Raw genomic sequence first — 12,726 nt, forward strand, 5'->3', positions numbered from 1 at the left:
TAGAGACCCCGGGGGAGGATGGTCACTTTCACTGCTGTGAATCGGCTAAGCCATGAAAGAGGCAACCATTGCCAATTCGTCACATCCTTGCATCTTTGGGCGATCAGAGACGCATAGTGTGCCGCCGCGGTTTTGGAGGGAGTACAAGCCAAGGCTAGGCCAAGATAGGAAACGCCTTCGGTATCCCATCGAAAATCAACCTGCATCTTGAGCTTGTGTTCAGTTTCATGGGTTACAGTGAGATGTAAAATGTGGGATTCTTGCATATTCACTTAAAAGCCCAAGATCGACCTGAAAGTTTGTAGAGGGACAGTCCTTACAGCAGTGAAATTAACTTAGATTTTTTTTCACTATCAGGACATGTAAACCTTATGTCCCACTTTTTAAATACAATGCACCCGGCTCTGTGGGCCTTTAGTGCTTACTATAGTGGTCAATTATATGTATTAAAAAGGAAGGTTTAGGCCTGCCAACACTTTTTTTGCCATGTTTAATCGGCAGTATAAAACTCCACTACAGGCTACAATGGCAGGCCTGGAACAAGTGTTACTTTAGTGGGTGGCACAGTGAGTGTTGCAGGCTCACTAGTAGCATTTAATGTACTGGGTAACATGTAGTCCCATATCCTAGAGAGTTACAAGTACATTAAATATGCTGATCTTGTGTCGGACAATTTTACAATGTTTTGGGGAGAGAGCACAAACACTTTAACACAGGTTAGCAGTGATAAAGTCTTAATGCCAACAAAAACGAATTCAGAAAACAGGAGGGTTGAAGGCAAAAGGTTTGGGGCAAGATCACACCAAGGATGTCAGTTTCAACAATACGTTGTGCAACTGTCTGTGATTGTCTGTCCCAAAAACTCTTACAATGGAGTGAATTTGTAAGTTTTTGTGTCTCGGAATGGGGAAACAGTGTTTAAAACGCTGTCATCACATCGCAGTGATATTACAACGCGGTCGTTACAATGATCGCGTTGTTAGTACACGATACCTTTACATCGCAAGTCATTTGACCAACTTGCTGTAGGGGGCACTAAGGTATTGGAAATAATTCCAACACCTTCCCTAATGTTGTGCAAACTGGAGTAGGAATAATAAATAATGCTATTCCTAAGTCTAGCGGGCCCCCTAAAGAAAGTCAGTTTAAAGACTTGCGATGTAAAGATATTGCATACTAACAACGAGGTCATTGTAAGAACCGCATTGTAAAAGCATGCGATGTAATAGCATTAATTGTGAAATGCTATATTCCTTGGAATAAAATTGTAAGACTAAATCATTTCTTGGGAACTTCTCTGAACATGTTTAGCTGTTTCATCACAGTCGACTATACTAAAATGATACCATTGTATATGCTTCAATTTAATATCAACATTCAAGATTGTCCCAACACATTCCAACTATTTCCTTTTTGCTGAAAAAGATCACTTTATTGTTTGTATCTTTAATATGAATGCATCTTTATATTCTTGAGTTACATTGTTCAATAAAAAGATCTTTTTAAAACTGTCAACTTCTTTCATACTAGTTCTGATAGTTTTTTGAGATTGGTAAAATGTGACAATGTTTAAATCAGGATTACAATGTCTGAAATAAAACAATAAATAGGATGACATTTCAAATTGATAGGGATACTGCAAAAGTTTATTTTAGTCTGCTATTGTAGGTACTTTTCCAAAATAGAAAAAGATATGGACTTGTAGTATCCTTTCTTTACCAGCGTCTCCACACAGTCACTGTATTTCCAGGCCAATGGTAATGTGAACTGCAAAATAAAAAGATAAAACTTAATGTTAATCTAACTGCATTCAGATCAACATAAGCACAACTAATGATTTAATATACTGGAACTTTTGTAGGTAAGCCAGCACCTAGTCACATTGTACGCCTAGTGAAAATATTGCCTTTATTCAAATGTATTTCTGCAATACTATTTGTTAAGTTAAAAAACAAATTCTTCAAATTCAGAATTTGACTTTTGGTAGTAAAGGGCTACTTAACACCAACACCTTATGTAATTTGTTTTCCATGCCATGCCTTTCTTAGTATAACAACACAAAAAGAGGCCACCCTGGGTCAAGGAAAAAAGAGTGAGGAGAGCGGGGTGTTCCCTTTTATAGGACGAATTCCCTCACCCACCCGTGGGTGGCATGCTTCATCATCGGAAATGTTGCAGTTTTTTCTATGTTTTATCATCATGCACTACAATATGCCTATCTTTGCACAGTCTTTTCATCAGTTAGTTTAGGTATATATGATGAATATTTACATTTTAATAATACTGAGTACATCGAGTCAACTATATATACCTTTTATGCACTTATGACTGTGAATCAGAGCCACACTTGCCCCCTTTTGACTTCTTTTTAGGTTTTGGATCCCTCCTCTAATGCGCAGAGGATGAGTCAGCACTAGCTTCCCTCACAAGTCGAGTGAGCTTTGGAACAACCTTTCCACAATTACCGTAGCCACAGTATTTTTTTATAAACTATATCGTTTGGCAGGGCATTTAAGGAGTGTTATTGTAATGTCTTTCATGCTTGTCATTAACTCATTTGTTGTTTTTAGGGACGATGCTGAACATCAGCCCACTACAACTGATGTACCAATTCATCCGTTCTGTATCCTTTTCACACTGAACAAAGTTGGTACGGTGTCAATTTTTCACACACTTTTCTTTTCATTTGGTCCTGAAGAAAGCCACGGCACCTTTGCGGCGGGCACCAAGACTGAAACATGTCGATCCTATGACCACACCGAACCATGCAAGGTTGAATTGTCCAGGCATGGCTCACACACTAATCTTAGCCCTGATCCCCGGATGTTTCATTAAAATTGAGTTAAAACATACCAGGGAGTTTGTTTTAACTTCACATCCACTATCTTCGCACACTCCCTCCACACCCGGTTCATCTGAAGGTTTTAGTATACCTCTTGTCACCTACAACTAAAAACTTCTCTGAGCTCCTCTCTCACAGTGAAGGAGTCTTAGCCCACACTGCGAGCAGGCTCGAAGTGCGAGGAGGTTCCAGACGATGAAGCATGCCACCCACAGGTGGGTGAGGGAATTTGTCCTATAAAAGGGAACCCTCAGCACTCCTCTCTCTTTTTTCCTTGACCCAGGGTGGCCTGCTTTTGTGTTGTTATGTTACATTGGAGGTGAGTCGCCGCCTGCTAGTCGATAAATCTCCTCAGGCCTTCTGTGTGTATACACGCCTTTGGTAGTGACATTCATAAAGCTAGTAATGCCTCTGAAAGTCAAAGCAGTAAAAAAAGAAAAACTCCTTCCCACACACATAATCATCTTTTTATTGGACAACATTCTTAGCATCTTTGTGACCATAGCATATTGGGTTTTGACTCATTCATAGCACCAGAAAATAAAAGCAAGCTTTCTGAAAGCCAATAAGTCAGATTTAATGTGCTAATGAATGCAAACAGACCATTTGTATCTGATAGAGACTTCTAGCCACAGAGTCCTTACCTCTGAATTTCCCCAGGTGTTAGACTGGATCCAAAAGACTTTTCATGAGCAATACCCCTGCGCACCGGTAGGTGGTGTCGATTGGCTCTGGTAGCTGTCACCTGCTCTAGAAGTGACGTCTGTGTCCCATATAGAGGTGCCACCTTGGTGCGTTGAGTTGTTTTCTTTACCCGCCAGCCAGCACTGATCTGAGAGAATAGCTACCACTCTGTCAGTTTTTGAGGGTTTGAGGATGTCATTGAGGGAGACAAGTTTTAATCCCTGTGGCTCCTGTCACTATGCCATGATGGTGATGCATCTGCACCTTGTGTGTTTGTGGTGTCTGGAGCACAACCACGACTCCAAGTTGTGCTCTGACTGCCGGGCCATGGCACAGAAGGCTTTGATGGAGCGATCCCTGAAGCTGCTAGAGGCCTGGCATGTGACTCCACAGAAGTCACAGTCCCACTCGAAAGGAAGGTCTCAGGACCGTTCCAGGAGTCTGAATTCCTTTTTGTTCCACTCAAAATAGTTGGGGCATTTGGGTAAAAGGCTCAAGAAACACAAGAAGTCGAAGTGCACTTCTCATCTGTCAGCCAACGGGACAAAGGAACATCTGCATTCAAGGCCTTGGTTCCTCGGAACCTGCACCTGGTCCGACTCCGTGCCTCCCCAGTTTTCTAGGGGCTGGAGCGACCCCCACTCAAATAAAGAGTTTTATGAGGCCATGCGGCTCATTATTAAGCAGCCTGAACCCTCAGGCACACCTTATGCCCTGCAGTGTCAGAGGGGGTCACACGTAGTTCCGCATCGGTGACTCAGGCAGGCCCACATGGATCTGGTAATGGATCCGGACTGGCACTGGTCGTGCCATTGCAACCTTTGCCAGCCCTGACACTGATTCTCCTAGCTCCATTGGCTCTCACCGGTGGCACCAGCCCCATTGTGATCCCCGAATCTGACACGGAGCCTCGTTGACTGGTGGTGATTCTGGAGCCGACAAGACCCCCATGCCCTAGGTCGGTCCTGAGCTCTATTCTGAATTGCTAAGCCTTGGCGAGGAATGGGAGGGGTGGCTTGGCCCTTTAGAATACCAGACTTATGGGCAGGACGTGGACTGGTGGGATCAACTGGGTGATGCCAGTAGTCTGGATACATTTTCAGATACCAGCAAGCTCTCTTCCTCTTACCATGGATATGGAGGAGGGAGCTACATGTGCAGTGATGGTGCAGAGGGCAGGTGAGGTCCTCCACCTTCAGATGCCCTCGGTGGCAGCAAAGACCAACATCTTGATGGAAGTTCTGCAACTGAGAGTCTCCTCCTCCGAACCCCTACTCTAGTTCAACGAAGCCCTCACTGACATCCGTCTGGGGACTTGGTCAAAACCCAGCACAGGTGCTCCCGTGATTAGGACAACTTCCCACCACCCTGCTCAAGGGGACCCAAATTTCCTCACCCAAAACCCTCCCCTGGAGAGTATGGTGGTCCAAGCCTCCTTCTCCAATGGCACGTTCCCTGCCGCTCCCCCAGTCATGGAATGCAAGAGTCTGGACAGCTTGGGTAAGAAAATGTTTTCGTTCTCTTGCCTTGCATTGCTGTCAGTGAACCCCGCATGCTTATTTCGCTGCTATTCACACACGATATGGGAAATCATTGGACATGTGCTGCATAGGTCCCGGAGAAGGCCTGGGCCATTCTCTCCCTAGCAGTTACAGACAGGAGAGACACAGCGAAGTTCACTATATGCTGTGGTTTGGACACGTCCGGCTTCCTGGGCAGATTAGATTTGTCAATGGTAACTCTCAGATGCCACCCCTGGCTGAGAACTTCTAGCATTTTGGGTGATGTCCAGGTGTCCCTCATGGTCATGCCCTTCGATGGCACCCGTCTCTTTGGAGACAAGGCAGACCTAGCGCTGCAGAGCTTTAAGGACCCGCGGGCTACGGCCCAGTCTTTGGGCCTCTTGGCTGCCCCACATCCCGTGTCCACCTTTCGCTCCTCTCGTGGACACCGAAGGGGCTTTGAATTGCACCAACCCTATCCCAGCCAATGAGGTATGCAAGCTTCTCATATTCAGTGTCGACAAGGGCGCCATTCCTATTGGCTTCCTGGGTTGGGTAGCCAGCAGTCTGGTCCAGCCTCCCCCCGGCATCTGCAGCCTCCAAACCTTCCTAATCTTGCCCTTTTAGTTCATTGGGCATCCAGTTGGTGGCAGGATCCGCCATCACCTCCACCACTGGCAGTCCATTACATGAGACAGTTGGGCTGTACTTATCATCCAACGGAGTGACTCCCTGCCTTTTGAAACTACCCCTCCCTCCATGACTCAATCTTCCGACCGGCTGACGGATGATCATTTGTCCCTGGTCCTTGGGGAATTCATGGCTCTCTTGACCAAGGGAGCCATAGAGTGGGTTCTGGCGCTAGAAGTAGGCTGTGATTGCTTTTCCTGCTACTTCATCCTATCATAGATCTGCAAACCCTCATCTACTTCCTCAAAAAGGAGATGTTCAATATGCTCACATTGGCTCAGGTCTTGTCTGCTCTGGACCCACGAGACTGGATGGTAGTGTTGGACTTGCAGGATGCCTATTTGCACATTCCCATCCTGTGTGCCAATTGGCACTACCTGCAGTTTACGGCGGGCCACAAGCATTTTCAGTTCACTGTGCTCCCTTTTGAACTTACCAGCACCCCTTTGTGTGTTCACCAAGGTGATAGCGCTGGTTGCAGCTCATCTGCGAAGATCAGGTGTGCCAGTCTTCCCCTATCTCGACGACTGACTTTTGAAGGTGGGCTCGCCCCAGGCTGTCGTCTTTCACCTCCAGACTACAGCAAACTTTCTGCCCTCACTCAGGTTCACTATCAACGTGCCAAAGTCACACCTGACTCCCTCTCAAGATGCTCCCTTTTATCAGAGCTGTTCTAGGCACAGTGCAGTTTCAGGATTATCCTCCTGAGAGGCGAGTCAAGGATATGTCAGCCTCTATCCTGGGTTTTGGTGAGACTGACTCTGAGGTTGCTGGGCCACCTGAATCCTGCTGGTGTCAAATGTCAGATGGCATATGTGGATTCTGCAGTGGGACCTGATGTTCCAGTGGTTGCAGCTTCAGGGGACTCTCTCCGACATGGTCCAGATTTGAGAAGGAACTGCAAGGCACCTGGATGAGGTAGCTAACGAACTGTGATTGGGCCAGAGGTTGACCCCTCTCCCTTCCCCAACCAGATTTCATAGTAGTGACAGATGTGTCACTCATGGGTTAGGGTGGCCACCTGGGAGAAATGGACATGAGAGGACTCTGGTCCCAGGCTGAATCCAAACTCCACATCAGCATCCTGAAGCTTTGTGCGATCCGACTGGTGTTGAAAGACTTTCTACCCTCTGTCAAGTCAAGGCTGGTGCAGATATTCATGGACAACACCATCGCCATATGGTACTGCAACAAACAGGGCAGCGTGAGGTCGTGGACCATCTTTCAAGAGGCCCTGAGTCTCTGGTCATGGCTGGAACAGCAGGACACATGCCTAGTGGTTCAACACCTGACAAGTTCTCTGAATGGCAGAGGAGACAAACTCAGCCATTGATGCCTAGCGGATCACGAATGGCATCTCCACTGAAAGGTGGCACAAGGTCTCATTCAGCAGTAGGGAGAGCCTTGGTTAGATCTGTTTTCTTCTGCCAAGAATGTACAATGTCAGCAGTTTTGCACGCTGGAATTTCTAAGGAGGCTCTCACTCGGAGACACTTTTTGTCTTGCGTGGAGCTCAGACCTCCTGTATGCCTTTTCACCCATACCACCCCTGCCCAGAATTCTCAAGAAGATAAGGAATAACCATGCCCAAGCCTTCCTTGTGGCTTCGGACTGGGCATGGAGAGTATGGTATTCTGAGCTTCTGATCATGAGTGTTGATCCTCTGATCAGGCGGCCCCTTTGGGAGGATCATCTGTCCCAGCAACTGGGGAGGGTCCTCCATCCGAACTTGTCAACTCTTCACCTTCTTGCATGGAGATTGAGTGGCATCAGTTGATAACTTTGACCTTCCTCCCGAAGTCTGCAATGTAATTCTGCCAGCCAGGCGTCCCTCCAATAAGACGATATACGCTGACCTTTGGAAGCGATTTATATCATATTGTTTCTGTCTCCCTTGCTGATATTTTGGTTTTTTTCCTTACCTTTGCCCAATTGGGCTCTGCTTTGGGCACTCTGAAGGGTTATCGTTCTGCTCTGTCTGCCTCCTTGCAGCTGCCTGACCAACCCTCTTTATTTAAGTCCCCTATTGTAAATAGATTTTTAAAGGGCCTTGTACATATGTGTCCCCTTTCTCCTTTTTTTATGCCTCTTTGGGACCTTAATTTGGTCCTCACATTATTGATGTGTGCTCCTTTCAAGACTCCTAATAATTGTCCCCTCAGGCTGCTCACCAACAAGACAGCCTTTCTTGTGGCGATTACGTTGGCGCAGACTGTGAGTGAGCTACAGGCCACATCTTCCAAGCCTCCATTTTGATCAATTTATCTGATTAAACTGGTGCTTCGCACTAGGGCCTATTTCCCTCAGAAAGTAGTAACACAATTTCATGTGGGCCAACCTGTCACCTTGCCCACTTTCTACGCTCCTTAACATCCCTCTAAGGAAGAAGAGCGACTCCAATGTATGGACCCAAAAAGAGCCTTGTTGTTCTACCTTGACCACACACAAGCATTCCGGGTGGACGACCCCTCTTCGTGGGGTATGTTGGTGTGAAGAAAGGTTGGATGGTGCAGAAAAGTACTATCTCTCATTGGGTCGTTCTCTGCATCAAGATCTGCTACACACTGGCAAAGAAGCATCCCCTGAAGGCTTATGGGCTCATTCAGCCGGGGCTAAAGCTGCACCCCTGCGCTAGCTTATGGATTCCCAATCCTGGACATCTGCCAGGCAGCAACATGGGCTTACTTGCACACATTTACCAAGCATTACAGCCTCGACAGTCAGGTCTGCAGGAACTGGTATTTTGCCCATTTGGTCCTGCAGGACTTCCTAGTTTAGATTTGTCGGCAGACATAACACCAGGGATGGTATTGCTTCAATATTTTTTCAAAGGTAAGGAATCTGTGGTTAGAAGTATCTGTCAAATGAACAAGTTACTTACCTTTGGTGATGCCTTATTTGGTTGAGACAATATCTAGCCACAGATTCCTTACTGACCACTGTAGGAAAGTCGGATCTACTTTCATGATTACCCCCACTTTTAGCTGGTGTCAATTGCAATTTCCCTGTTGACTTCTATTGGACATGCGGCTGTGTTTCCATTCTGCACACAGCTTCCGTGAGGTTGCTGGGTGCTTACCTTGTGTGGTTCATTGTGTCCCCAGCCCCTCTGAGTCTCCTGGTCCAAGTTTCGACTTTGGTCGCAGTTTGCATTCCATTTTCTTAATATATGGTTTGGTCTCCCCCGGAGACCACTTTAGTTTGTGCTTACTTACCTGTTACAATGGAAGTATTCTTGTGTATTTGTGTTTATGTCTCCAGGTAAGAGATATACCAATGTGTTAGTGAGTGTTGTGTAATAAATAGAACTATTTTTTTTTACATATTCTTTTTCGTTTAATCTACACTATAGGATTAGATCTGGTAAAACAAGCTGTTTAACACTCCTTCAAGCTAAGCCTGAAGGCTGCTCTCCACGGCTACCACTTAGAGAGCTTTCTGTGGTTGTCTAAGACCACTAAAATCACCATAAGGGTTGTCTCAATTAGTGCAAGGTGCTTCTCTTAAATAAGTGTGCACCGAATACTAAGCCAGCCTCCTACACCCACCAATCCTACTCGTTCTGAGGACAGATTTCTAGGCTATGGGATGATCCCTTTCAGGACCCTAGTTTGAACACACCAGTGTCTGCACTTCATGGCTCTGTGCTTCTGGCTTGGAAGGTTGTGAAAAGTAATTGACGTCAATGCATTGAGGTGGCGCCTATATAGGTGACGTGGATGAGGCCACATTGAGCTGATCGACTCCACCTAGTGGCGCGCAAGGGTACGGCTCACAAAAACAATTCAGGATCCAGTCTAATGCCAGGGGATATTTAAAGGTAAGGAATCTGTGGCTAGACATTGTCTCTACCAGATAAGGCATTACAGAAGGTAAGAAACTTATTCTTCTTCAAATTTTTATCCTACCTTTTAAGTGCCCTCCATGTCTATATCCTGTATTTTATTTCCCAAACTTGCAATGCCGTACTTTTCTATTCCTCAAGACCTATTGTTCTTGCTAAATCTCCCTAACATGGCCATCTAAGATAGATAAAATCCAATAGAAACAGGGAGGAGGGCCCAAAGTATCCGATCTTTCTTTTCTGCAGTTACTTTTCAGCCTCCACAGTTCACCTCCTAACATTTAGCTTCCAGGTGCCAAACCTTGAAAGTATCATATTTTGTGCCCTTCACATATGGTCTGCTTTTCTCTTTTCGTATATTAAGAATCAAAACAGGATCTATCATGGTTTATGTCCTTCATCCTGGTGAAGTCTCATGGCTCAATATACTCTATTTTAGATGTCTTTCAATTTGAGCCTCAAGTGATGCCTCTGAGAATCTGAGAATTTCTATTTTGATTTTTTTAGCTCTAAGCCTTCATGAATGGCCATCATTTTGATATTTTTCACCTGTGAATTCAAAATCAACTGCACAGTCGGGCATGGCCTCCCAGTTTTTTGTCAATTTTTGCAGTTCTATTCTCCTGGGCAATTAATCTGTATTCAGATTGGTAAATTACATCCTCAGCTTTTTCAATCATACGAACTCTCCCAGATAGATATGTTCTCTTTTCCGCTATTTATTGCTTTATGAAAGTGATGCCATAATTTGCACGTTTATGCCTATCGTCCGAGTTCATTAATTTATCAGAGAAATCGTTGTCCAATGAGTAATGTGTAAGACGCCATTTTGTGATATAGTGACGTTAAATGTTATATTCTTTTCTAGTCTACAAATGAGCAGAGTGCTTATGCATCTTCTGCAATTATTATGTCAGGTTTCTGTCTTAATGCTGTTACAGGAGTATAGGTGTTTCTTGGCGTGACGCATTAAAATAACCAATGGTCTTTCGCTTCTGGAGACTGTGACAGCATCTGTATCTTGAACTTAAAAGAAGAGTTCTGGATGTGCCAGAGAAGCTTTTATCTCATCTTTCATCTGCCACCTAAGTGATGCAATCAGTTAATCTCAAAACAGTGCCCCCACTTCCTTTTAACTGCTCCCTTGTATCTTGTTTGTAGGTAATTGCCTTTTTGAATCATATGGCCTTGTGTGAGTAAATGTGTGTACTGTATTCTTGCTGTATTTATCTTTTTTATTTTGCTGAAGTGCATTGTGAAATGTGGGCCATTTCCTTTAAGGGAATATGGTTTAGTCCTTTGTTTGTGTCACTCTTTTGGTAGGAAAAATGGCCACCCATACACAATCATAGTGTCACACCTCCATCTACCTCTATCTCCAGGTCGATGCTTTGCAGCCTTACTTAAATTCCCTAATGGTCCTTCCTTGTTCTGGGCTCCTGTAGCATTGAAGTAAATGAAGTCGACACACTAAAAGTGTTCACACGAACAGTTTATTCGCACAAATGACCAGTAGCAGTAAACAGACACCAGCCACAGCTGACAGGTACTCAGCACACCACCCGTTCCACTTCCCGGGTGCTCGCCTTAGAACACTCTTGGCCGTGACATTCTAAATGATGTCACAGCGGCGCGTTCCAAAGCAATCATAGGTACAGAGGGATAATGGCATGGTTTAACATTCCCCCCCTACGGTGGAAGATACCACACCCCCCCCTTCCCTGCACAAATCAAGAAAAACAACATATAAGAGAAAAATTTGAACATTTGCCGCACACTACTTGGCAACATATTGTTCCAGGTATTTCAGGCGACTAACCACCCTTGGGCTATTTCTGCGGGGAGCGTAGGATTCCCCAGGACACTTCCTCTTGGGCAGGTCGCCCCTCATCTGGGGATTGTCAAATCTCCTAGCCTCTTTGTCTTTGTTCTCTGAAGGGGAGTGGAATCTTACAACTCTTCCCAGGTTCCAGATTTTCCCCTCCTGAGTTTTTACAGCATTCTTAAACAGTTTGACAATTCTTGTGGGTTTGGTAAATTCAGACCAGCGCGCTCTGCCTGTTGATGCACTGATTTTTACTACGTTTCCTGCTTGGAATCCTGCCTCTTTTGCGGAGTGTAGCTTGTCAAACCTGTCTTTCCTGTCTATCATGGCTTTGTGCTCCCTGTCCAACCTTTGCGACCTCTAGCGTGTCCCGTCCACCGTTTGTGCCACCCCATCCACCCCGGTGAAAGCTTCGTGTTAGGTTTTCTTGCCCGGAGTAGTTCAAATGGAGTGACCCCCGTTGTCTGGTGAGGGGTCAGTCGAAAAGCTTCTAGGCGTTTCCCTATTTCTTCCTTCCAATTTAGCCCATTTGTTCTTGCCAGCTGGATGCTTTTCTTGAGAGTCTTGTTGAACCGCTCGACCATCCCGTTGGTCTTGGGGTGGTACAATGCGCAGCGTTTGTGTTCAATCCCATTGTACTCGAGAAAGTCTTTCATCTCTTTTGAGCAGAGTTGTAACCCATTGTCTGTCAACAGACTACTGGGAAGACCTTCCCTGAGGAATAGTTCATGTAGGAACTCAATGACCACTTTGGTGGTGGTCTCAGATACAATCTTGACCTCTGGCCATCTAGAATATAGATCCATGAGCACCAAGATGTAAGGGGTGTGAATTTCACCCGTCAGTGGGCCTACTATGTCCAGTGCCACTTCTTCCCAGGGCCCCAACGGGGGTGGTCTACATTGCATGGGAGGTGTGTGTTGCTTCAACACCTTGTCGCTGATAGTGCCTGGTATGCAGTCTCTTACTTTTCTCTCAATCTCATTGTCCATGCTGGGCAACCAGTAGTCTACTCGCATCCTCTGTTTCGTCTTGGTGATACCCAGGTGTCCTTCATGGGCCAAATCCACTAGATATTCCCTCAGGGTTTTGGGCGGGATCAATCTTGTGCCACGGAACAGACATTCGTCAGTGACGGACAATTCGTTCCTGATCATCCAGAACGGGCGTAGAGTCTCATCTTGCTTGTCTTTGTGCTTCCAATTCTCTTTTACCCTTACGCACACCTCCATCAACTGGTCATCTGTTCTAAGGGCCTCTTTCCAACTTTCTTCACCAACGGCCCCTTTGGTGATTGCACAAACCCCTTTCTGCTTGTGTCTCACCCTTATCTTCCTTG

At 45.6% G+C, this 12,726-nt stretch overlaps 1 protein-coding gene across 3 annotated transcripts in view; it reads right to left on the bottom strand.

The window, feature by feature from the left end:
- KCTD19 (potassium channel tetramerization domain containing 19) overlaps positions 1-12,726 on the bottom strand; it is a 2,598,446-nt gene that overhangs the window by 123,993 nt on the left and 2,461,727 nt on the right. Inside the window, exon 16 of one of the 3 annotated variants that reach the window (XM_078669085.1) lies at positions 1,625-1,767. The exons of the other annotated variants lie outside the window; for them this stretch is intronic. Coding sequence (XP_078525211.1) covers positions 1,660-1,767 — 108 coding nt within the window. The 3' untranslated portion in view covers positions 1,625-1,659. Of the gene's footprint in view, positions 1-1,624; positions 1,768-12,726 lie in introns of those variants that run through there. 3 annotated transcript variants of the gene reach the window in all.

The sequence above is a fragment of the Lissotriton helveticus genome, chromosome 12, assembly GCF_964261635.1.
Source record: "Lissotriton helveticus chromosome 12, aLisHel1.1, whole genome shotgun sequence".
Lineage (NCBI taxonomy): Eukaryota > Metazoa > Chordata > Amphibia > Caudata > Salamandridae > Lissotriton > Lissotriton helveticus.